We start from the raw sequence: 25,518 nt of genomic DNA, 5'->3' as shown, positions 1-25,518 counted from the left end.
CTATACAAATATTTGTTCAAATACTTTGAGTGTTTTCTCGAGTCTGCCTGGAGGTCCAGATGGGTGGGTTTTACAGTTTTGGGACTTTTCTATTGGCTTATTGAGCCAGGCAAGTTCAACCCGGGCACATATTTAAATTAAGTATTTTAAACCCAGTTCAGAATACCATAAAAGATAGGCTACAATAAAACTTATATTAAATTATGAAAAATACCATTGATTTACTCTCCTGACAGACAGACAGACTGAGTGTGTGTGTGTGTGTGTGTGTGTGTGTGCCAATAGTCCTCTCACCATCACAATCCAGCACGGTAGATTGCGGTACTGCACCTTATATGTTAGTTTACACATCGCCAAATAAAACGAAGAAGAAAATCAACCCGGAAAAGATTATTACATGGGTTATCAGAGACGGAAGAGGAAGCGAGACACCCCACTCCCTATTTTATTCTGGTTACATTTACAGCCAATGAAATAAGCAGACCAGACACAGCTGCTTTTGCATTGGTGTCCATGGGAGAACCACCCCCTTTAAGCAGATCGGAACTGACCATTTTGTTTTCAATGGTTAACGGCCTGAGTGAACCATCTTCATGTATCCACCATCTTTGGTCGTTACCTTCACTAAGAAGTCATCTGTTAAAATGGCTCAACTAACGTCTTTGTTTGTAATCTTATTGTCTTTTTTTTGTATTAGTGAAGCTGTTTTCGAAGATCAAGTTGGAAAATTTGATTGGTATGTTAGCTAGCTATTTTACAATTGAGAATGTCTATTGATTGTGCTATGCAGCTAGTGAACGTAAGCTAATGCTATGTGCTAACCATTGACAGCGTCAGATGTAGTTGATTTTAGACACAGGCGAAAGGGCAGTAGATCTCCCCGGGGTTGGATTCACTCAATAGTTAGCCCTGTCATGTCTGCACCCGTCTCGACAGTCTCTTGTTGGAATATATATGCTAATCATTCAAGAATGTAAATGCATTTTCAGATCGCTTCTTTTAATGGGTTTAAGGATCAATGGGGGAAGGAGACCCGTTACCCCCAGATTTGTCCCACTTGCTCCTTCTTGTGATCAGTGTCTTTGCAGATATGATGCTGTCTCCAAATACCACAGTAATGATTATGTGCATTAGTGATTGATTAACTAAAGTGAAAAAATTGCTTGCTATATTTCAACAAGAAGGCTTGACTGTTTAAAAAAAAGATTCCCCTTTTTGTGTTTCCAGGAGACAGCAGTACGTGGGGAAGACACTCTTTGCCCACTTTGAGTCGAATACACAGTCATCTAAAAAGATGTTTGTCGCCACCGACAAGAATATCTTTGCCTCTTTCAACTCCAGGACTGGAGATCTCCGTGAGTATTTGTAATTCACATTACAAATACGAATGGGTTTATAGCTTTTCTCTTTGACTCTGAAATCTGTGAAAAAAATGATTTAAAAAAAAAAAATGGAGTTTCATTGAGTTAAATATTTTTCATTCTGACTTTACAGTTTGGAGACATGTGGACAAGACCGGACCAGAGGGTACCATAGACATACTTCTGCTGCATGGACAAGGTGACTACAGCCTTCTAAAAGTTTGTTGTAAACCTGCCTAGTTTCTTGGCCTAGCCAACGTAACCGTGTTGTACAGAGTCAAAGCATTGGCTTTATCTAGGCCTATGTTCATTTTAAGATCCTGCCCTTCATCTTTCACAGCGGATATTTGACTGCTTTTTACGTCTTCTCCAGATGCTCTGATGGTGGTTGGAGATGGTCGTTTGCTCCGTTCCTGGGACACAAACATTGGCGGGCTGAACTGGGAGGCCGTGCTGGATACTGGCAGGTGTGTGTGTGTGTCTCTGTGTCTTCGTTGTGCAGATTTACCTGTTTCTCATTATCTGCGATTTTTTTTTATATCTGAGAGACACTCAATAGAAATGGACATAATTGATTTTTAGAGATTTCGAACAGCTCATAATGTCTCTCTCTATTTCAGCTTCCAGGCTGCGTGTTTTGTGGCCATACAGGACACCGTAAAGCTTGTGGCAGTGCTAAAGAAGGCTGCCATCTCTCTCCACTACTTATCCAATGGACACCAGAAATGGGTGGAGAATCTGCCTGACAGGTAGGTACAGTAGGGCACTGGTGCTGTCTGGGACCAGACATGGGTTCAAATGGTATTTGTTTTCATTTCAAATGATTTAGCTGCACTTGGTGACGCTTACCTGACGCAATGGAGCCAATCAAATGTAGCCAAAAGTGCAAGCCCTGCCCATCTGGCAATCTATAAAGGCTCAATCAAACACTCAAAGTATCTAAAAATGTTTCGAATAGTATTTGAACCCAGTCTACAGCACGTAGGTAATATGCATTTAATATCAGGACTGTTGTAAAACTGATTTAAGTATTTTCTGTACCCCACAGTGATGCAGTCCAGTACCAGGCAGTGTACTCTGGGGGAGAAGAGGAGGTCTATGTGTTGGGGGTGGTTCCTAACTCTCACCTCACTATCATAGCCTACAGCCTAGAGGATGGAGAGATCATCAAGCAGGTAACTACTCTAGCACTGTCATCAAACCTTCATTGGCAACCATTTTTAAATTCATGAAGGTATCAGGAAAGGGCCTCTTATCCAGAGCCAGATTAAGCCTAGTCCTTGATTTAAAATAAATAAATAAAACCCATCTCCTTTTGAGCATGCTTTTTCAGTCCAGGAGGAAATGGAATCTGTCTGGGAAACCAGCCCAAAGGGTTACTCCTCCGTCAGTATCTACACTGTGTCTGTTGGTTCCACCGTAAGCCTGTACACGCATGTCCTGTCTCTAACCCAGTGATTCCTGTCTGTCGTTGTCCTCAGAGATCAGTCGAAGCCTCATGGCTGTCCAGTGTTGAGTCCAGCTGTGTGGTGGTTGGTCAGGGGGTGCTGATGTGTGTGGATCCCGCCACTCTCGCCCTCTACACCCTCCCGATAAAGGCTGAGGAGACTCCAGAGTTCAGCCAGATCCTACTACAGGTACTGTACCTGTCTCCCACCGCCACAACCGTATCGTTCAGTGAGCCAGTGCTTGATGGCAACAGATATGTTTGCAAACTGATCTATCGAATAAGAGTAAAATCATTTGTAATGAGTTTGAATACCAGTCGGTATTCAATAACAAGGATAGGAATAAAATGTGAAATAGGATCAGATTGGATTTCAGATCTATCCATCGATCTATAGATCGATGATAATGGACCGCGAGCGAGATAGATCGATAGATGATCCGATGATTATATATACATGATAATAGACCTGTATATTTTCAAATAACTGCCCCTTTTCTAGCCTGCAAGTCGAGTTTGACAAACAAATTGGTCTTAAAAACAATCTGAGCAGCCCTCCTTTAAATTTCAAAATCCCAATGTGTCTCGAGCCAAAAAGTTTGCCTGCCGATCTTAAGGTTCAGTCATGGCATCTGTTTTTGCTTTAACTTCTGTGATTTTTTAAAGGAATCCACTCAAAAACAGGTTATTTTTCATTATTATAATTTTTTTTTTCATTAGTCCACTTGTTAAAACATTCCCAAAATGTTTTTGAGTGTCAAGTTTTCAAGATGTTGGACTTTCAAGATCCAACGTGTCAGTTGACACCTCATGATGACTCTCCTATGATGCAAAACACTTCCTGATGAAGAGGCAAGTGACACTTTGTATCTTGAAAGTCCAACGTCTTGAACTTGACTGCTGCCGAATGTATCAACAGTGGACTACACCGTCTCACGTCAAATGGCGACATTCATCCCTCTACGGATTTGTAAAAAATAAAAAAAAATGTTGTTTGCTCATCTGCCTAAAACGAATTCCTAGTTCTGAAAATCACTCTGTTCTCGGTAGCTATGACGCACTGGCTACTACGGCAACGCATTCTCCAGCTAGCAGCCCTAGTGCAAGCTAGTTTGAATGGTCATACGCTAGCTAGTTTGAATGGTCATACGCTAGCTAGTTTGAACGGTCATACGCTAGCTAGTTTGAACGGTCATACGCTAGCTAGTTTGAACGGTCATACGCTAGCTAGTTTGAATGGTCATACGCTAGCTAGTTTGAACGGTCATACGCTAGCTAGTTTGAACGGTCATACGCTAGCTAGTTTGAACGGTCATACGCTAGCTAGTTTGAACGGTCATACGCTAGCTAGTTTGAACGGTCATACGCTAGCTAGTTTGAACGGTCATACGCTAGCTAGTTTGAATGGTCATACGCTAGCTAGTTTGAACGGTCATACGCTAGCTAGTTTGAATGGTCATACGCTAGCTAGTTTGAATGGTCATACGCTAGCTAGTTTGAATGGTCATACGCTAGCTAGTTTGAATGGTCATACGCTAGCTAGTTTGAATGGTCATACGCTAGCTAGTTTGAATGGTCATACGCTAGCTAGTTTGAATGGTCATACGCTAGCTAGTTTGCCAGCTTGTTGTTGAAGTTGTACGGAACCAAAGTTGTGGGACTGTTGTCAGTCAGATACATGCTGATTTCTGAGAACTGGCTCTGTCTCGCTACTCTGGAACATTTGGCCGACGTGATGACATCACAGAGAGGAGTCAGCTGTAGAACTCGGCGCACCAATCACGGCAGAACAGAATGAAAACTAATTTTGGAATTAGCGAGAACTTCACTGCACTAGCTAGCATGTGTATTCAGCATGGAGTGTGTGAACTGGTGTTGTTGGCATCCCTGCCTTTCAGTTTCATATGGGTTGATTTTAAGACTGGTTCAGCTAGCGAGCAGACGCTAGCTAATGTTAACGTCTTAGCAAATTTCCATTGTTTTTGAGTGGATTTTTTTTCCTTTTAAATCCTGTGAATACCTTGTGGTTTAGTTATCCCATTGATGCTATTGCTTGTTGAGTGGAAACAAATGACCAATGTCTTTCTGTTGCTTCCTTTCCTACCCCCCCCCCCCCCCCCCCCCCCCCCCCCCCAGTCTCTGGATCTGGAGGTGTCCCCAGGCTTCCAGCCCGTCCTGGTGTCCAGCCAGCCCCACCCGGCCCACTCCCCCCTCTCAGAGTTCTTTCTCCAGCTCGGACCAGACCACCACGTCCTGCTACAGCTCAATGCTGATGGATACACCATCGCCCCACTCAGAGACTTCCAGCCGGTACACATTCATTCATTCAATAATTCATTTTTGTTTATTCAATATAGTTGAATTCAATAAACGTAATTAATCCCAGACAGGCAATCATTAATGTCACTGACCGTTGTTTTTGTTATACCATACAGTAAACCATGTCTACCTATATACAGTAAACCATATCTACCTATATACAGTAAACCATATCTACCTATATACAGTAAACCATATCTACCTATATACAGTAAACCATATCTACCTATATACAGTATACAGTAAACCACGTCTACCTGTATACAGTAAACCATGTCTACCTATATACAGTAAACCACGTCTACCTATATACAGTAAACCACATCTACCTATATACAGTAAACCATGTCTACCTATATACAGTAAACCATGTCTACCTATATACAGTAAACCATATCTACCTATATACAGTAAACCATATCTACCTATATACAGTAAACCATATCTACCTATATACAGTAAACCACATCTACCTATATACAGTAAACCATATCTACCTATATACAGTAAACCATATCTACCTATATACAGTAAACCACGTCTACCTATATACAGTAAACCACGTCTACCTATATACAGTAAACCACGTCTACCTATATACAGTAGACCGCGTCTGTGAGTTTTATTACTGCTATATATTTCTCCCCAGTATTACACGTCTCTCTGGATAGTCCATCTGCTGTGTAGCACACAGTGTATTATGTGACCATTTACCAACCTGGACAAAATATGACCTCAAATGTTGTTAGTTGGAAGGTCAATAAAGCTGAATGAGTTCTAAGTGGAGATAATAAACACGTTTCTATGTTGTTGTTGTTGTTTTTTTTACAGGCGTTCTTAGTCTCATTTGCCACCACGGGGAAGAAGACTGTTGCTGCCGTCATGACTCCCAAAAACGAAACGGTGAGTCGTCAGCGTGTCGTCAGCGTGTCGTCAGCGTCGACCTAAAATTGATCCGTAATTTATGTAGTTAATTAATTATACTGCGGTGAGTAAACCCCGTTGGTTATCTCCCTTGTCGTTCCCACTGCAGGCTTGCGCCATCAATCTGTTCAGCGTTGACTCTGGTCGCAGGTTGTTGGACACCACCGTCCTCTTTCCCCTGGAGCCTAACGGGGGGAAACCGCACACGGTGAGTGTTGTCTGTATGTCGGTAAAGCAGGTATAGGGTAGTAAATATGGGGGGTTTGACACATCCGACCCACTCGCTTCCAGAAAAGTCTAAAGGAAACCCCGGGTTGGAATCTGCCAATGTTGGGGTGCAGGACGGCAATCAAATCACATTTATTTATACATCTTTTTTTACGTGATCGGTTGTCACGAAGTGCTTTACGGGTGTCTCACCCTGTGGTGTCTCACCCTGTGGTGTCTCACCCTGTGGTGTCTCACCCTGTAGTGTGTGGTGTCTCACCCTGTGATGTCTCACCCTGTAGTGTCTCACCCTGTAGTGTGTGATGTCTCACCGTGTTGTGTGTGATGTCTCACCCTGTGATGTCTCACCCTGTAGTGTGTGATGTCTCACCCTGTGATGTCTCACCCTGTGATGGCTCACCCTGTGATGTCTCACCCTGTGATGGCTCACCCTGTAGTGTGTGATGTCTCACCCTGTGATGTCTCACCCTGTAGTGTGTGATGTCTCACCCTGTAGTGTGTGATGTCTCACCCTGTGATGTCTCACCCTGTAGTGTCTCACCCTGTAGTGTCTCACCCTGTGATGTCTCACCCTGTAGTGTGTGATGTCTCACCGTGTTGTGTGTGATGTCTCACCCTGTGATGTCTCACCCTGTAGTGTGTGATGTCTCACCCTGTGATGTCTCACCCTGTAGTCTGTGATGTCTCACCCTGTGATGTCTCACCCTGTGATGTCTCACCCTGTGATGTCTCACCCTGTAGTGTGTGATGTCTCACCCTGTAGTGTGTGATGTCTCACCCTGTAGTGTGTGATGTCTCACCCTGTAGTGTCTCACCCTGTGATGTCTCACCCTGTAGTGTCTCACCCTGTGATGTCTCACCCTGTGATGTCTCCCCTCCCCAGCTGTACGTCCATGCCTTCCTGAAGAAGGACGACTCTGTGGGCTACAGGGTCCTAGTGCAGACACAGGACCATGCTCTCACTTTCATACAGCAGCCAGGTATGTACACACGCACACGCACACGCACACACACACACACACACACACACACACACGTTGGTTTTACTATCCTTGTGAGGACCAAACCATTGATTCCCATTCAAAATCCTATTTTCCCTAACCTTAACTCTGAACCCAACTCCTAACCCTGATTGTAAACTAACCCCCTCAGCCTAAAATAGCTTTTTTCCCCTTGTGGGGACTGAGAAATATCCCCACTTGTCTGAATGTTCCTTGTTTTAGTACCCTTGTGAGGACTTCTGGTCCCCACAAGGATAGTAAAACCAGAAACGTGCGCACACACACACACACATTAGGGATTTGTCTGTCATTGTAATCTTTGTATTTTTTTGGGGTAAAAAATAAATAAAAATTGGGATGGAAAAGCGCTCTTGGTGTGTAAACTTAAACGAAAAATCAGATCTAAAATATGTAGAAAAGATAATGGTCTAGATTGTTCTCATACGAATGTTTTAAAAAAACTAACATAAGTTAGACAGTCGGGGAGAATTGAAAATTCAAAAAACAAAGCATTTATTAGTATTCATTTTGTTATGTTTGTGTGAAAGAACACAGCATTATTCATGACGAAATGCTTAGAATTGTAGGAAATTAGCATTAAACTGCGAAAGGGGTTCTCAGCTCCATGGAGAACTGTGTAGACTTGCAGGAAATTTGCTTAATTTTTGTTTTACAAATAATCTCAACCTCGCCGAGATGTAAAATATCCTCTACAATGTCGCCGTGACGACGGGCGACCGTTCGCATTGCCACGCCCACCACCTAAGCTTATTTTGGATTCACACAAAAAAAACCTGAACACACACTGGAACACACACACACACGAACACACACACACACACACTGGAACACACACACACACTGGAACACACACACACACTGGAACACACACACACACTGGAACACACACTGGAACACACTGGAACACACACACACACACACACTGGAACACACACACACACTAGACAAGGCTTCTAACCAACCCCTGTGATTCCAGGACGTGTGGTATGGACCAGAGAGGAGGCCCTAGCTGATGTTGTTACCATGGAGATGGTGGACCTGCCACTCACTGGCACCCAGGCCGAGCTGGAGGGGGAGTTTGGCAAGAAAGCTGGTAAAGAACGTCAGAGATCAGAGCCTAGCTAACGTTATTCATGTTATCATTTTAAAATACACAACGTAGAAAAGACAACGTGCATAAAATATAATAATTAAGGATGACACATTTTTATTTTATTATGCTTAGTCATTCTCTTTTTAAAATATATGTATTGAAGTTTTTAACATGTCTTTTTTGTTAAAAAAAAAAATTAATTCCATGTATTTTTTTTATTTTATGTGTTTTTGTCTCTTTTTGGCTTTGTATAAGTATTTGTGATGGCCTGTGTTTGTTGCCGCCAGGAACGTATAATGGTATTTGACCCTGTCTAAGCTAATTGTCCTCTTGTGTATTGCTATCCCCAATTTGGCTTAAGTCTTGCTCTGTCTCTTTGGTTTTCTAATTGCTGCGCTTGGATCCAGCCATTCAAGGTAAAGCTCTGAGCTTTCTGTCCTTTCTGTTTGCTTATCTTGACGATCAGTAGCGAAGGGCTCTGATTTTAAAGTTTCTGCTTTGTTGTTTGGTTGTGTTCTTGTAGTCTTTGTTGTGTTCTTGTTGTCTTTGTTGTGTTCTTGTAGTCTTTGTTGTGTTCTTGTAGTCTTTGTTGTGTTCTTGTAGTCTTTGTTGTGTTCTTGTAGTCTTTGTTGTGTTCTTGTAGTCTTTGTTGTGTTCTTGTAGTCTATGTTGTTTGGTTGTGTTCTTGTAGTCTTTGTTGTTTGGTTATGTTCTTGTAGTCTTTGTTGTGTTCTTGTAGTCTTTGTTGTGTTCTTGTAGTCTTTGTTGTGTTCTTGTAGTCTTTGTTGTGTTCTTGTAGTCTTTGTTGTGTTCTTGTAGCCTTTGTTGTGTTCTTGTAGTCTTGGTTGTGTTCTTGTAGTCTTGGTTGTGTTCTTGTAGTCTTGGTTGTGTTCTTGTAGTCTTTGTTGTGTTCTTGTAGTCTTTGTTGTGTTCTTGTAGTCTTTGTTGTTTGGTTGTAGTCTTTGTTGTGTTCTTGTAGTCTTTGTTGTTTGGTTGTAGTCTTTGTTGTGTTCTTGTAGTCTTTGTTGTGTTCTTGTAGTCTTTGTTGTTTGGTTGTGTTCTTGTAGTCTTTGTTGTGTTCTTGTAGTCTTTGTTGTTTGGTTATGTTCTTGTAGTCTTTGTTGTGTTCTTGTAGTCTTTGTTGTGTTCTTGTAGTCTTTGTTGTGTTCTTGTAGTCTTTGTTGTGTTCTTGTAGTCTTTGTTGTGTTCTTGTTGTCTTTGTTGTGTTCTTGTTGTCTTTGTTGTGTTCTTGTTGTCTTTGTTGTGTTCTTGTAGTCTTTGTTGTGTTCTTGTAGCCTTTGTTGTGTTCTTGTAGCCTTTGTTGTGTTCTTGTAGTCTTGGTTGTGTTCTTGTAGTCTTGGTTGTGTTCTTGTAGTCTTGGTTGTGTTCTTGTAGTCTTGGTTGTGTTCTTGTAGTCTTTGTTGTTTGGTTGTGTTCTTGTAGTCTTTGTTGTGTTCTTGTAGTCTTTGTTGTGTTCTTGTAGCCTTTGTTGTGTTCTTGTAGCCTTTGTTGTGTTCTTGTAGCCTTTGTTGTGTTCTTGTAGCCTTTGTTGTGTTCTTGTAGTCTTGGTTGTGTTCTTGTAGTCTTGGTTGTGTTCTTGTAGTCTTGGTTGTGTTCTTGTAGTCTTGGTTGTGTTCTTGTAGTCTTTGTTGTTTGGTTGTGTTCTTGTAGTCTTTGTTGTGTTCTTGTAGTCTTTGTTGTGTTCTTGTTGTCTTTGTTGTGTTCTTGTTGTCTTTGTTGTGTTCTTGTAGTCTTTGTTGTGTTCTTGTAGTCTTTGTTGTGCTCTTGTAGTCTTTGTTGTTTGGTTGTGTTCTTGTAGTCTGTTGTTTGGTTGTGCTCTTGTAGTCTGTCGTTTGTTTGTAGATCAGTATGTGGGCTTCATTGTCGACCTTGTGTATTTAGTGTCCTTGTAGAAAGAATCCTCTGTCGTCCTGATAAACCTGAGGAAACTTCTTGCGGTCCAGCCTTCTATCGTGACGACTTCACCCTCGAACGATAACTGTTTTTATAATCTAACGACTGAAACTGTAGATAATAACGTGTGTCCGTGTGTCCGTGGTTCTCCCTCCCCCTTAGACGGGTTATTCCCCATGGTGCTGAAGCGTCTGTCATCCCAGGTGACTCTGCTCCAGGCGTGGCTGGCCCACCTGTGGAAGTTGTTCTACGAAGCCCGTAAACCCCGCAGCCAGGTTAAGAACGAGGTCACCATAGAAACGTTGTCCAGGGATGAGTTCAACCTGCAGAAGATGATGGTTATGGTCACCGCCTCGGGGAAGGTGAGACAGGAGGGGGTCACGGCCTCGGGGAAAGTGAGACGAGGGGGGGAGGGGGGTCACGGCCTTGGAAGGTGAGAGGGGGAGGGGGGGTCACGGCCTCGGAAGGTGAGATGAGAGGGGGAGGGGGGGTCACGGCCTCGGAAGGTGAGACGAGAGGGGGAGGGGGGGTCACGGCCTCGGAAGGTGAGACAAGAGGGTGTGTGTGTTTATAGATGGCAGAAGGTGATCCTCATGGTCACTGCCTCCAGCAAGGTGAGAAACTACCTGCTAAAAAACCTGCAAAGGTACAAAAAAAAGAAGAAGAAGAAACTATAGGTGAACTGCTGCTAGAGATCTACTCATTGGTAGAGAAAGGTTCTGTCTGATGACCTCATCACTACTGTCTGATGACCCCATCACTACTGTCTGTTGACCTCATCACTACTGTCTGATGACCCCATCACTACTGTCTGTTGACCTCATCACTACTGTCTGTTGACCTCATCACTACTGTCTGATGACCTCATCACTACTGTCTGTTGACCCCATCACTACTGTCTGATGACCTCATCACTACTGTCTGTTGACCTCATCACCTCTTGACCCCATCACTACTGTCTGATGACCCCATCACTACTGTCTGATGACCCCATCACTACTGTCTGATGACCCCATCACTACTGTCTGTTGACCTCATCACCTCTTGACCCCATCACTACTGTCTGATGACCCCATCACTACTGTCTGATGACCCCATCACTACTGTCTGATGACCCCATCACTACTGTCTGATGACCCCATCACTACTGTCTGATGACCCCATCACTACTGTCTGATGACCTCATCACTACTGTCTGATGACCTCATCACTACTGTCTGTTGACCTCATCACCTCTTGACCCCATCACTACTGTCTGATGACCCCATCACTACTGTCTGATGACCCCATCACTACTGTCTGATGACCCCATCACTACTGTCTGATGACTTCATCACTACTGTCTGTTGACCTCAGCACCAACATTGGTAGACAAAGGTTATACTGTCTGTTGACCTCATCACCTGTTGACCTCATCACTACTATCTGTTGACCTCATCACTACTGTCTGTTGACCTCATCACCTGTTGACCTCATCACTAATTTCTGTTGACCTTATCACTACTGTCTGTTGACCTCATCACCTGTTGACCTCATCACTACTACCTGTTGACCTCATCACTACTGTCTGTTGACCTCATCACCTGTTGACCTCATCACTACTACCTGTTGACCTCATCTACTGTCTGTTGACCTCATCACTACTACCTGTTGACCTCATCACCTGTTGACCTCATCACTACTATCTGTTGTACTCATCACTACTGTCTGTTGACCTCATCACCTGTTGACCTTATCACTACTGTCTGTTGACCTCATCACTAATGTCTGTTGACCTCATCACCTGTTGACCTTATCACTACTATCTGTTGACCTCATCACTACTGTCTGTTGACCTCATCACCTGTTGACCTCATCACTACTATCTGTTGACCTCATCACTACTATCTGTTGACCTCATCACCTGTTGACCTCATCACCTGTTGACCTTATCACTACTGTCTGTTGACCTCATCACTACTGTCTGTTGACCTCATCACCTGTTGACCTTATCACTACTGTCTGTTGACCTCCTCACCTGTTGACCTCATCACTACGGTCTGTTGACCTCATCACTACTGTCTGTTGACCTCATCACTACGGTCTGTTGACCTCAGCACCAACATTGGTAGCACTTTACTGTAGTCCTAGTGAGGCTCATATGCAGGATGTTGTGTTCATGTCGAAGCACAAGCTCTGCCAAATGCTCTGAATGTGATGTGCTTTTTGTACAATCTCATTAATAAATGATTGGAATGTTGTTTGGAAGGATGTTCGGCTTTCACAGTGCGTTTTGTTCTTGGCCATAAAACAGGTATTGTTATACTTTTATAGCGCACGGTATGAAATAATCATCTTTGATCTCCGTTTGGTTCCAGCTCTTTGGCATCGACAGCAAGTCAGGCAGCATTCTGTGGAAGCACTACCTGGAGAATGTCCAGCCCAACGCAGCCTTCAAACTGATAGTTCAGAGGACTACCGCTCACTTCCCACATCCCCCACAATGCACTCTGCTCATCAAGGATAAGGTAGAAAACAACACCCGTGGACTGTGTTGCAAAATAGTCCTTACTACACCATTCATTTATTTATTTGTTTTTATTTGAGAGATCTGGTGAATTTTAAGATTCCCCAATGATTTTAAATTTGATCTTGAACCTGAAAAAGACATCGGGGGGCTGTCGTTATCAAGCATCTCAGTAGGGATTAATACTTAAAGTGTTTACGTACTTGTAACTAGGTAGGGCAGATCTTACTCCGACTGGATGTAACGTTGGAGGAGATGTCTCTATTTCTTTCTAAACATTTCTGCTATCGCTGTGTCTGTTTCCCCCCCCTACCCAGGACACTGGCCTGGCCACCCTGCATGTGTTCAACCCCATATTTGGCAGGAAGAGCCACATCGCCCTGCCAGCCCTGCCCCGCCCCATCCTCCAGTCACTCCTACTACCTGTTATAGACCAGGACTACGCCAAGGTCCTGCTGCTGGTCGACGACCAATACAAGGTAGGACTGTCTGATTCCAAGGTCCTGTTGCTGGTCGGTGACCAATACAAGGTAGGTCGATAGCCAATACAAGGTAGGTCTACATCTGTCTGATACCAAGGTCTTGGGGGGGATGTGAAAGAAAAATAAATAATCTGTTGCATTGTGGGAAAGATTTGCACCTTTATTTTGTAAAGTCCCTGTTAGTGTTGACTCCTTTTCGTTTTTCTGCCTTTTATGTGTTCCCTCCCTCCCTCCCCTCCCTCCAGGTGACAGCCTTCCCGTCCACTAAGAACGTCCTGCAGCAGCTCCAGGAGATGGCCTCCTCCATCTTCTTCTACCTGATCCGCTCAGAGCACGGAAACCTGTCTGGATTCAGACTGCGCAAGGTGACTTAACACTGTGTGTGTGTGTGTGTACGCGACATTCATTTTTGTGTGTGTGTGTGTGTATGCATGGATGTGACATTGAGTGTGTGTGTGTTCATCCAGGACCTGTCCACAGAGCGGATCTGGGAGGTGGTCCTTCCTACAGAGGTTCAGAAGATAGTAGCTGTCAAAGGGAAGAGGCCCAACGAGCATGTCCACTCTCAGGGCAGAGTGATGGGAGACCGCAGCGTTCTCTACAAGGTAAACACTGCTCTAGGTGGGAGGACAGCGTTCTCTACAAGGTAAACACTGCTCTAGGTGGGAGGACAGCGTTCTCTACAAGGTAAACACTGCTCTAGGTGGGAGGACAGCGTTCTCTACAAGGTAAACACTGCTCTAGGTGGGAGGACAGCGTTCTCTACAAGGTAAACACTGCTTTAGGTGGTGGGACAGCGTTCTCTACAAGGTAAACACTGCTCTAGGTGGTGGGACAGCGTTCTCTACAAGGTAAACACTGCCCTAGGTGGTGGGACAGCGTTCTCTACAAGGTAAACACTGCTCTAGGTGGTGGGACAGCGTTCTCTACAAGGTAAACACTGCTCTAGGTGGTGGGACAGCGTTCTCTACAAGGTAAACACTGCCCTAGGTGGTGGGACAGCGTTCTCTACAAGGTAAACACTGCTCTAGGTGGTGGGACAGCGTTCTCTACAAGGTAAACACTGCTCTAGGTGGGAGGACAGCGTTCTCTACAAGGTAAACACTGCTTTAGGTGGTGGGACAGCGTTCTCTACAAGGTAAACACTGCTCTAGGTGGTGGGACAGCGTTCTCTACAAGGTAAACACTGCTCTAGGTGGTGGGACAGCGTTCTCTACAAGGTAAACACTGCTCTAGGTGGTGGGACAGCGTTCTCTACAAGGTAAACACTGCTTTAGGTGGTGGGACAGCGTTCTCTACAAGGTAAACACTGCTCTAGGTGGTGGGACAGCGTTCTCTACAAGGTAAACACTGCCCTAGGTGGTGGGACAGCGTTCTCTACAAGGTAAACACTGCTCTAGGTGGTGGGACAGCGTTCTCTACAAGGTAAACACTGCTCTAGGTGGGGGGACAGCGTTCTCTACAAGGTAAACACTGCTCTAGGTGGGAGGACAGTGTTCTCTACAAGGTAAACACTGCTCTAGGTGGTGGGACAGCGTTCTCTACAAGGTAAACACTGCTCTAGGTGGGAGGACAGCGTTCTCTACAAGGTAAACACTGCTCTAGGTGGGAGGACAGTGTTCTCTACAAGGTAAACACTGCTCTAGGTGGGAGGACATGCACATGGCCAAATTAATTCCAGTAATTCATTAAATAATTATACATTTACTCTGACACGCCAACAACCCACTATTAACACGGCAAGTGGGTTGCAACCCATACTTTAAGAAAGGCTGTGGACTAGAGGCTCTACACGCAAACTATTAAGGGCCGGTTTCCCAGATCCAGATTTTAGACTAGTCCTGGACTAAAAAGCATGTTCAGCGGGTAATATCTGCAAACTCTGACCCAAAAGTTGAACTTTTAATCATTTTTGAGGAGCAAACAAATGCACATACTAACTTGTTGGAAATAAGAACAATTGTGGGTTTTTTTGTTGTTGTGTGAAGACCTGAATAACAGTCTCTTTTTTCTTCACCACAGTACCTGAACCCTAACCTGCTGGCAGTGGTGACGGAGAGTACAGACACACACCCTGAGCGGGCCTTCGTGGGCGTGTTCCTGGTCGACGGTGTGACTGGACGGATCATCCATGAAGCCGTCCAGAGGAAGGCCAGGGGGCCCGTGCACTTTGTCCACTCTGAGAACTGGGTGGTGGTGAGTAGTAGCAGTAGCAGCCAAGTATTCACAGTAGTAGTAGTATCAGTAGAATTATCAGTAGTAGTATTCTCAGCAGTAGTAGTAGTATTATTATTAGTAGTAGTAGTAGTATTATCGGTAGTATTATCGGTAGTATTATTAGTGGTAGTAGTAGTAGCAGTATTATCAGTAGTAGCAGTATTATCAGTAGTAGTAGTATTATCAGTAGTATTATTAGTGGTGGTAGTAGTATTATTATCTGTAGTGGTGGTAGTATTATCAGCGGTGGTAGTAGTAGTGTTATCAGTAGTATTAGTAGTAGTAGTGTTATCAGTAGTGGTGGTAGTAGTATGGTTATCAGTAGTGGTGGTGGTAGTAGTATTATCAGTAGTATTATCAGTGGGGTGGTAGTAGTATTATCAGTAGGGGTGGTAGTAGTATTATCAGTAGGGGTGGTAGTAGTATTATCAGTAGGGGTGGTAGTAGTATTATCAGTAGTGGTGGTAGTAGTGTTATCAGTAGTCTTATCAGTGGTATTATCAGTAGTACTATGATTATCAGTAGTGGTGGTAGTAGTATTATCAGTAGTCTTATCAGTGGTATTATCAGTAGTACTATGATTATCAGTAGTGGTGGTAGTAGTATTATCAGTAGTAGTAGTGTTATCAGTAGTGGTAGTAGTAGTATTATCAGTAGTAGTAGTATTATCAGTAGGGGTGGTAGTAGTATTATCAGTAGGGATGGTAGTAGTATTATCAGTAGGGATGGTAGTAGTATTATCAGTAGGGGTGGTAGTATTATCAGTAATGGTAGTAGTAGTATTATCGGTAGTAGTAGTATTATCAGTAGTGGTAGTAGTAGTATTATCAGTAGTGGTAGTAGTATTATCAGTAGTGGTAGTAGTATTATCAGTAGTGGTAGTAGTAGTATTATCAGTAGTAGTAGTGTTATCAGTAGTGGTAGTAGTAGTATTATCAGTAGGGGTGGTAGTAGTATTATCAGTAGGGATGGTAGTAGTATTATCAGTAATGGTGGTGGTGGTGGTAGTAGTATTATCAGTAGTGGTAGTGATATTTTCAGTAGTGGTAGTAGTATTTTCAGTAGTGGTAGTAGTATTATCAGTAGTGGTAGTAGTAGTATTATCGGTAGTGGTAGTAGTAGTATTATCAGTAGTGGTAGTAGTATTATCAGTAGTGGTAGTATGATTATCAGTAGTGGTGGTAGTAGTAGTATTATTGGTAGTGGTGGTAGTAGTATTATCAGTAGTAGTGGTGGTAGTAGTATTATCAGTAGTGGTGGTAGTAGTATTATCAGTAGTGGTGGTAGTAGTATTATCGGTAGTGGTAGTAGTAGTATTATCAGTAGTGGTAGTAGTATTATCAGTAGTGGTAGTAGTAGTATTATCAGTAGTGGTAGTAGTATTATCAGTAGTGGTGGTGGTAGTATTATCAGTGGTAGTGGTAGTAGTATTATCAGTAGTAGTAGTGGTGGTAGTAGTAGTAGTATTTTCAGTAGTGGTAGTAGTATTATCAGTAGTAGTAGTGGTGGTAGTAGTAGTAGTATTTTCAGTAGTGGTAGTAGTATTATCAGTAGTAGTAGTGGTGGTAGTAGTATTTTCAGTAGTGGTGGTGGTGGTGGTAGTAGTATTATTATCAGTAGTATTATCAGTAGTAGTAGTATTATCAGTAGTGGTAGTATTATTTTCAGTAGTGGTGGTGGTGGTAGTAGTATTTTCAGTAGTGGTGGTGGTGGTGGTGGTAGTAGTATTATTATCAGTAGTATTATCAGTAGTAGTAGTATTTTCAGTAGTGGTAGTAGTATTATCAGTAGTAGTAGTGGTGGTGGTGGTGGTGGTAGTATTATCGGTGGTGGTGGTAGTATTATCAGTAGTGGTGGTAGTAGTATTATCAGTAGTGGTGGTATTATCAGTAGTGGTATTATTATCAGTAGTATTATCAGTAGTGGTAGTAGTATTATCAGTAGTGGTAGTAGTATTATCAGTAGTGGTAGTAGTATTATCAGTAGTGGTAGTAGTATTATCAGTGGTATTATTATCAGTAGTATTATTATCAGTAGTAGTAGTAGTAGTATCAGCAGTAGTGGTAGTAGTATTATTATCAGTAGTGGTGGTAGTAGTATTATCAGTGGTGGTGGTAGTAGTATTATCAGTGGTGGTAGTAGTATTATCAGTAGTGGTGGTAGTATTATTATCAGTATTATTATCAGTGGTGGTAGTAGTAGTATTATCAGTGGTATTATCAGTAGTGGTGGTAGTAGTATTATCAGTGGTGGTAGTGGTAGTAGTTGTAGCAGTAATGGCAGAATTTGCAGCAGTAGTAGTATTATCAATAGTGGTAGTAGTATTATCAGTAGTAGTATCAGCAATAGCAGTAGTAGTATCAGCAATAGCAGTAGTAGTATCAGCAATAGCAGTAGTAGTATCAGCAATAGTAGTAGTAGTATCAGCAATAGTAGTAGTAGTAGTAGTAGTAGTATCAGCAATAGTAGTAGCAGTAGTAGTATCAGCAGTAGTAGTATCAGCAGTAGTAGTATCAGCAATAGTAGTATCAGCAACAGCAGTAGTAGTATCAGCAATAGCAGTAGTAGTATCAGCAATAGCAGTAGTAGTATCAGCAGTAGTAGTAGTAGTAGTAGCAGTAGTAGTATCAGCAGTAGTAGTATCAGCAGTAGCAGTAGTAGTATCAGCAGTAGTAGTATCAGCAGTAGTAGTATCAGCAGTAGTAGTATCAGCAATAGCAGTAGTAGTATCAGCAGTAGCAGTAGCAGTATCAGCAGTAGTAGTATCAGCAATAGCAGTATCAGCAATAGCAGTATCAGCAATAGCAGTAGTAGTATCAGCAATAGCAGTAGTAGTAGTATCAGCAGTAGCAGTAGTAGTATCAGCAGTAGCAGTAGTAGTATCAGCAGTAGTAGTATCAGCAGTAGTGTATCAGCAGTAGTAGTATCAGCAATAGCAGTAGCAGTATCAGCAGTAGTAGTATCAGCAATAGCAGTATCAGCAATAGCAGTATCAGCAATAGCAGTAGTAGTATCAGCAATAGCAGTATCAGCAATAGCAGTATCAGCAATAGCAGTAGTAGTATCAGCAATAGCAGTAGTAGTATCAGCAATAGCAGTAGTAGTAGTATCAGCAATAGCAGTAGTAGTATCAGCAGTAGTAGTAGTAGTAGTAGCAGTAGTAGTATCAGCAGTAGTAGTATCAGCAATAGCAGTAGTAGTATCAGCAGTAGTAGTAGTAGTATCAGCAGTAGTAGTAGTAGTATCAGCAGTAGTAGTAGTAGTATCAGCAGTAGCAGTAGTAGTATCAGCAATAGCAGTAGTAGTATCAGCAATAGCAGTAGTAGTATCAGCAGTAGCAGTAGTAGTATCAGCAATAGCAGTAGTAGTATCAGCAGTAGCAGTAGTAGTATCAGCAATAGCAGTAGTAGTATCAGCAGTAGCAGTAGTAGTATCAGCAATAGCAGTAGTAGTATCAGCAGTAGCAGTAGTAGTATCAGCAATAGCAGTAGTAGTAGTATCAGCAATAGCAGTAGTATCAGCAGTAGTAGTATCAGCAATAGCAGCAGTAGTAGTATCAGCAGTAGCAGTAGTAGTATCAGCAATAGCAGTAGTAGTATCAGCAATAGCAGTAGTAGTATCAGCAATAGTAGTAGTAGTATCAGCAATAGCAGTAGTAGTATCAGCAATAGTAGTAGTAGTATCAGCAATAGCAGTAGTAGTATCAGCAATAGCAGTAGTAGTATCAGCAGTAGCAGTAGTAGTATCAGCAGTAGTAGTAGTAGTATCAGCAGTAGTAGTATCAGCAATAGCAGTAGTAGTATCAGCAGTAGTAGTATCAGCAATAGCAGTAGTAGTATCAGCAGTAGTAGTATCAGCAATAGCAGTAGTAGTATCAGCAGTAGTAGTATCAGCAATAGCAGTAGTAGTATCAGCAGTAGTAGTATCAGCAGTAGCAGTAGTAGTATCAGCAATAGCAGTAGTAGTATCAGCAGTAGTAGTATCAGCAATAGCAGTAGTAGTAGTATCAGCAATAGCAGTAGTAGTATCAGCAATAGCAGTAGTAGTATCAGCAGTAGTAGTATCAGCAATAGCAGTAGTAGTATCAGCAGTAGTAGTATCAGCAATAGCAGTAGTAGTATCAGCTGCTGTTGGTACGGTCACAAGTGTTACAAAGATGATTTCTATGGTGAGGAAAAAGGCTAATGAACTACTGTCTTCCAGCTATTGAGAAACCTTAAACATTTTCTCTGTCTCTCTCGCTCTGTCCCTCCCTCTCTGTCCCTCCCTCTCTGTCCCTCCCTCTCTGTCCCTCCCTCTCCACAGTATGAGTACTGGAACACCAAGTCCAGGCGTAATGAGTTCAGTGTGCTGGAGCTGTTTGAAGGGACAGAGCTGTATAACAGCACAGTGTTCAGCAGTCTGGACAGACCCCATCTGCCCCAGGTCCTACAGCAGACCTACATCTTCCCCTCTCCCATCACCACTATGGAGGCTACGCTCACTGAGAAGGGCATCACCTCTAGACATCTCCTGGGTCAGTATGGGAGGGAGGGGTGGGTTGCTCCCTGATCCCTCCTGGGTCAGTATGGGAGGGAGGGATATTGCTCCCTGAGACCTCCTGGGTCAGTATGGGAGGGACGGGTGGGTTGCTCCCTGAGACCTCCTGGGTCAGTATGGGAGGGACGGGTGGGTTGCTCCCTGAGACCTCCTGGGTCAGTATGGGAGGGACGGGTGGGTTGCTCCCTGAGACCTCCTGGGTCAGTATGGGAGGGACGGGTGGGTTGCTCCCTGAGACCTCCTGGGTCAGTATGGGAGGGACGGGTGGGTTGCTCCCTGAGACCTCCTGGGTCAGTACTTTGTTTGTTTTTTAAATGTTTTAAATAATAAAGAGACTGCAAAATGTTGCCTAAACAATAACCAAGGATACTAAGAAGTATTTGTTATTGACAGTCATTAATGATTTTCATGGTTACATTTTTTGTTGTTGTTGCTAGACCTTTAGTTATGCAGAGTTTAGTGGATTTAATGCACTATCTGTATCGTAATTCATTTTGCTCTGGCTAATTTGTTTCTCAGTGGGGTTACCATCTGGAGCCATCTTGTCTCTCCCCAAGATGTTCCTGGATCCACGGAGACCAGAGGTCGTCACTGAACACAGCCGGTTAGTACCAACACTGGGTCATGTTCATCAGGCACCAAAAGGTAGAAAAATGTGCTGAAACTGGGAGGGAATACCTCTTTTTGTCCCAATTTACGAATGCACAATTTTTGTTTTCTGTTGCAAAACATTTTTTGCTACATTGTGCACTAATGAACAGGACCCTGTTTTTTTCCAAAGTTATTTGACCGTTCGAGAGGAATACTGGTTCAAATGTTATTTGTCACATGCGCTGAATACAACAGGTGTAGAGACCTTACAGTGAAATGATGAATACAACAGGTGTAGAGACCTTACAGTGAAATGATGAATACAACAGGTGTAGTAGACCTTACAGTGAAATGATGAATACAACAGGTGTAGTAGACCTTACAGTGAAATGATGAATACAACAGGTGTAGTAGACCTTACAGTGAAATGATGAATACAACAGGTGTAGTAGACCTTACAGTGAAATGATGAATACAACAGGTGTAGTAGACCTCACAGTGAAATGCTGAATACAACAGGTGTAGTAGACCTCAGTGAAATGCTGAATACAACAGGTGTAGTAGACCTTACAGTGAAATGCTGAATACAACAGGTGTAGTAGACCTCACAGTGAAATGCTGAATACAACAGGTGTAGTAGACCTTACAGTGAAATGCTGAATACAACAGGTGTAGTAGACCTCACAGTGAAATGCTGAATACAACAGGTGTAGTAGACCTCACAGTGAAATGCTGAATACAACAGGTGTAGTAGACCTGACAGTGAAATGCTGAATACAACAGGTGTAGTAGACCTTACAGTGAAATGCTGAATACAACAGGTGTAGTAGACCTTACAGTGAAATGCTGAATACAACAGGTGTAGTAGACCTCACAGTGAAATGCTGAATACAACAGGTGTAGTAGACCTCACAGTGAAATGCTGAATACAACAGGTGTAGTAGACCTTACAGTGAAATGCTGACTCACAAGCCCTTAACCAACAACGCAGTTAAGAAAAATAGGTTTTAAGAAAGTATTTACAAAAATAAACTGAAGTGAAAAATAACAGATAATTTAAGAACCAACAATAAAATAACAGTAGTGAGGCTATATACAGGGGTTACCAGTACAGGGGGTACCAGTACAGGGGGTACCAGTACAGGGGTTACCAGTACAGGGGGTACCAGTACAGGGGGTACCAGTACAGGGGGTACCAGTACAGGGGGTACCAGAACAGGGGGTACCAGAACAGGGGGTACCAGAACAGGGGTTACCAGAACAGGGGTTACCAGAACAGGGGTTACCAGAGCAGGGGTTACCAGAGCAGGGGTTACCAGTACAGGGGTTACCAGTACAGGGGTTACCAGTACAGGGGGTACCAGAACAGGGGGTACCAGAACAGGGGTTACCAGAACAGGGGTTACCAGAACAGGGGTTACCAGAACAGGGGGTACCAGTGCAGGGGGTACCAGTGCAGGGGGTACCAGTACAGGGGGTACCAGTACAGGGGGTACCAGTACAGGGGGTACCAGTACAGGGGGTACCAGAGCAGGGGGTACCAGAGCAGGGGGTACCAGAGCAGGGGGTACCAGTGCAGGGGGTACCAGTACAGGGGGTACCAGTGCAGGGGGTACCAGTGCAGGGGGTACCAGTACAGGGGGTACCAGTGCAGGGGGTACCAGTGCAGGGGGTACCAGTGCAGGGGTACAGGTTCGTTGAGGTAATATATAGGTAGAGGTAAAGTGACTATGCATGGATAATAAACAGAGGCGGAGCAGCGTAAAATGGGGGAGGGGCGTAACAATGCAAATAGTCCAGGTGGACCTGGACTTGGCGCTCTGGCGCCGCTTACCGGGTTCGCACCAGAGAGAACAGTCTATGACTAGGGTGGCTGGAGTCTTTGGCAAATTTTTTGGGCCCTTGTCACTATATGAAACTCTTATGAAAGTAAGAATTGATTTATCATTTATTTCCAGTGAGGAGAACCTTATACCCTACGCCCCAGAGATGCCCATCCGCACAGAGTGGTTCATCAACTACAATCAGACCGTAGCGAGAGTGAAAGGAATCTACACTGCCCCCTCTGGCCTGGAGTCCACGTGTCTGGTGAGTCTATGGTCTATTACATTGGTTTCCAACCTGTTTTGGCTACTGTACCACAAAGTACATTTTGCTATGTCCACAGTACCCTTGGAGTACCCCTCATGTGCATTTTACCAGTAGGCCTATGGTCTCATGAGTCTTCTCTAGTAGCCCCTGTGGATAGGCTAGGTACCCCCGGGGATCCTAGTACCACCTGTGGATAGGCTAGGTACCCCGAGGGATCCTAGTACCCCCTGTGGATAGGCTAGGTACCCCCGGGGGTCCTAGTACCCCCTGTGGATAGGCTAGGTACCCCCAGGGATCCTAGTACCCCCTGTGGATAGGCTAGGTACCCCCAGGGATCCTAGTACCCCCTGTGGATAGGCTAGGTACCCCCAGGGATCCTAGTACCCCCTGTGGATAGGCTAGGTACCCCCAGGGATCCCTAGTACCCCCTGTGGATAGGCTAGGTACCCCCAGGGATCCCTAGTACCCCCTGTGGATAGGCTAGGTACCCCCAGGGTTCTTAGTACCCCCAGGGGTCATTGTACCCCCTGTGGATAGGCTAAGTACCCCCAGGGTTCTTAGTACCCCCATGGGTCCTAGTACTCCCTGTGGATAGGCTAGGTACCCCCAGGGATCCTAGTACCCCCTGTGGATAGGCTAGGTACCCCCAGGGGTCCTAGTACCCCCTGCGGATAGGCTAGGGTTAAGTACCCCCTGTGGATAGGCTAGGTACCCCCAGGGGTCCTAGTACCCCCTGTGGATAGGTCAAGTACCCCCAGGAGTCTTAGTACCCCTGGTTGGGAAACTGGTCTATTACACTTCAATGTGTCAAGTCTGGACTTCCTTCTGCATTTCCAAGGTCATGTTACACTGACAATGCAGAGAGCGACTGTAGATGAAATGAAGATTCAACTATAGTGTAGGTCAAAATATTTAACACGGAAATGTGTATGTTTTGTGACACAGGTGGTTGCGTACGGTCTTGACATCTACCAAACCAGGGTGTACCCCTCCAAGCAGTTCGACGTGCTGAAAGATGACTACGACTACGTCCTGATCAGCAGTGTTCTGTTCGCGCTGTTCTTCGCCACCATGATCAGTAAACGTCTGGCACAGGTCAAACTGCTCAACCGGGCCTGGCGGTAAAAGAGTCAACTTCTCACCTTTCAACTCTGACCTCTCCGTTGCTGCATGGATGACCCCGGGACAATGGACGAGCTGAAGTCGTTTTGGTGGGGGGGGGGGGAAGTCTTTCTTTTTCAAGAAGGAGATTAATTTCGGGTTGCCAGATTTCTCTCATTTTTTTGTTTGTTTAATAAGACTTTGAGGTAGAATTTAAGGGGAGTTACGTTGCCTTCAGAAAGTAGTCCTACCCCTTGACTTATTCCACATTGTTTTACAGCATGAATTCAAAATGGATTAGATTATTATTTATTTTTTTCTCTCACTCAGCTACACACAATACCCCATAAAGAAAGTGAAAACAACATGTTTTTAGAAACATTTTATTGAAAATGAAATACAGATCTAATTTACGTAAGTATTCACACCCCTGAGTCAATACTTTGTAGAAACACCTTTGGTGGAGATTACAGCTTTGCGTCGTCTTGGGTATGTCGGTATCAAGCTTTGAGTCATCTGGAATTGAGGATTTTCTTCCCATTCTTCCTTACAGATTTTTTTTCAAGCTCTGTTAAGTTAGATGGGGAGCAGCGGTTAACAGCAATCTTCAAGGTTTTCTCCAGATGAGCTGAGACTGGTTTTCTCCAGACGTAACAGTTTGCATTCAGGCCAAAGAGTTAGATTTTCATCTCATCAGACCACAATCTTTTTAGATATGCTCTTTCAAATGCTTTTTTTTGCCAGCTTCAGGCATGCTGTCATGTGGCTTTTTCTCAGGAGTGGCTTCCATCTGGCCGCTCTCCCATAAAGCCCAGATTAGTGAAGTGCCTGTAGAGACTGTCCTTCTGGCAGGTTCTCCCATCTCAGCCAAGGAACTCTGTAGTTCTGTCAGAGTGGTCATTGGGCTCTCCCTGAACAAGGTCATTCTTGCCCGGTTCAGTTTGGTCGGACGGCCATCTCTAGGCAGAGTCTGGGTAGATCCATATTTTTCAATTTCCCAATGATGAAGAACTCCGTACTCTTGGAAACTTTCAACACTCTAGAAATCGTTGTGTAACCTTCCCCCGGATATGACTCAACCCAATTCTATCTCGGTGATCTACAGACAGTTCCTTGGGCTTCATGGTATATTTTCTGTTTCTGACATCTGCTGTCAACTGTGGGACCATATGTAGACAGGTGTGTTTCTTTCTCAATCCTGTCAAAACAATTGAGTTGGCCGCTCACAGGTGGACTCCAATCATGTCTCAAGGAGGATCAAAGGAAATTGGATGCACCTGAGCTCAATTTGGAGCGTCATAGCAAAGGGGTGTGACTACTTATGTAAATGAGACATTTCTGTATTTTAAGTTTCAATAAATTTGCATAAAATTCGTAACATGTTTTTACTGTTGTGTGTGTTCAGGCTGTAACACAACAAATTGTAGAATAAGTCAAGTGGTATGAATACTTACAGAAGGCACTGTATGTCATTGCTATGAACAAATAATAAACTGTCTAAACCCTTTATAGCCTCCCTTTTTAAGGTAGCAATGTAAAGTGCTTTTCACGATCTCACTTCATGCAATGAAATGTTTTTTTTACCACAACGAAAGAGCAGTTGAGTGGGTACTCGGTGCATTTTAAAGCAGGTGTCGTTATACTGAAAGATGACTAAAACGTCTTTTTTTTTAAAAGATTAGG

At 43.6% G+C, this 25,518-nt stretch overlaps 1 protein-coding gene across 1 annotated transcript; it reads left to right on the top strand.

Annotated features, from left to right (window-relative positions):
• Positions 1 to 563: 563 nt before the first annotated feature.
• LOC139368994 (ER membrane protein complex subunit 1-like) lies at positions 564 to 25,502 on the top strand. The gene is made up of 22 exons (XM_071108545.1): positions 564 to 736; positions 1,228 to 1,355; positions 1,495 to 1,560; positions 1,735 to 1,828; positions 1,982 to 2,110; positions 2,410 to 2,536; positions 2,843 to 2,998; positions 4,945 to 5,118; positions 5,959 to 6,030; positions 6,161 to 6,259; positions 7,163 to 7,259; positions 8,278 to 8,394; positions 10,471 to 10,670; positions 12,666 to 12,815; positions 13,132 to 13,293; positions 13,542 to 13,661; positions 13,764 to 13,901; positions 15,319 to 15,492; positions 19,819 to 20,029; positions 20,572 to 20,656; positions 22,602 to 22,731; positions 23,680 to 25,502. Exons 1-22 carry the CDS (start codon positions 594 to 596, stop codon positions 23,857 to 23,859), a joined length of 2,952 nt encoding a protein of 983 aa, XP_070964646.1. The 5' UTR covers positions 564 to 593; the 3' UTR covers positions 23,860 to 25,502.
• The last annotated feature ends 16 nt before the right edge of the window (positions 25,503 to 25,518 follow it).

The sequence above is a fragment of the Oncorhynchus clarkii genome, chromosome 16 (genome assembly GCF_045791955.1).
Source record: "Oncorhynchus clarkii lewisi isolate Uvic-CL-2024 chromosome 16, UVic_Ocla_1.0, whole genome shotgun sequence".
NCBI lineage: Eukaryota > Metazoa > Chordata > Actinopteri > Salmoniformes > Salmonidae > Oncorhynchus > Oncorhynchus clarkii.
Note: the sequence above shows the minus strand (reverse complement) of the source record. Positions and strands in the feature narration are given on the sequence as shown.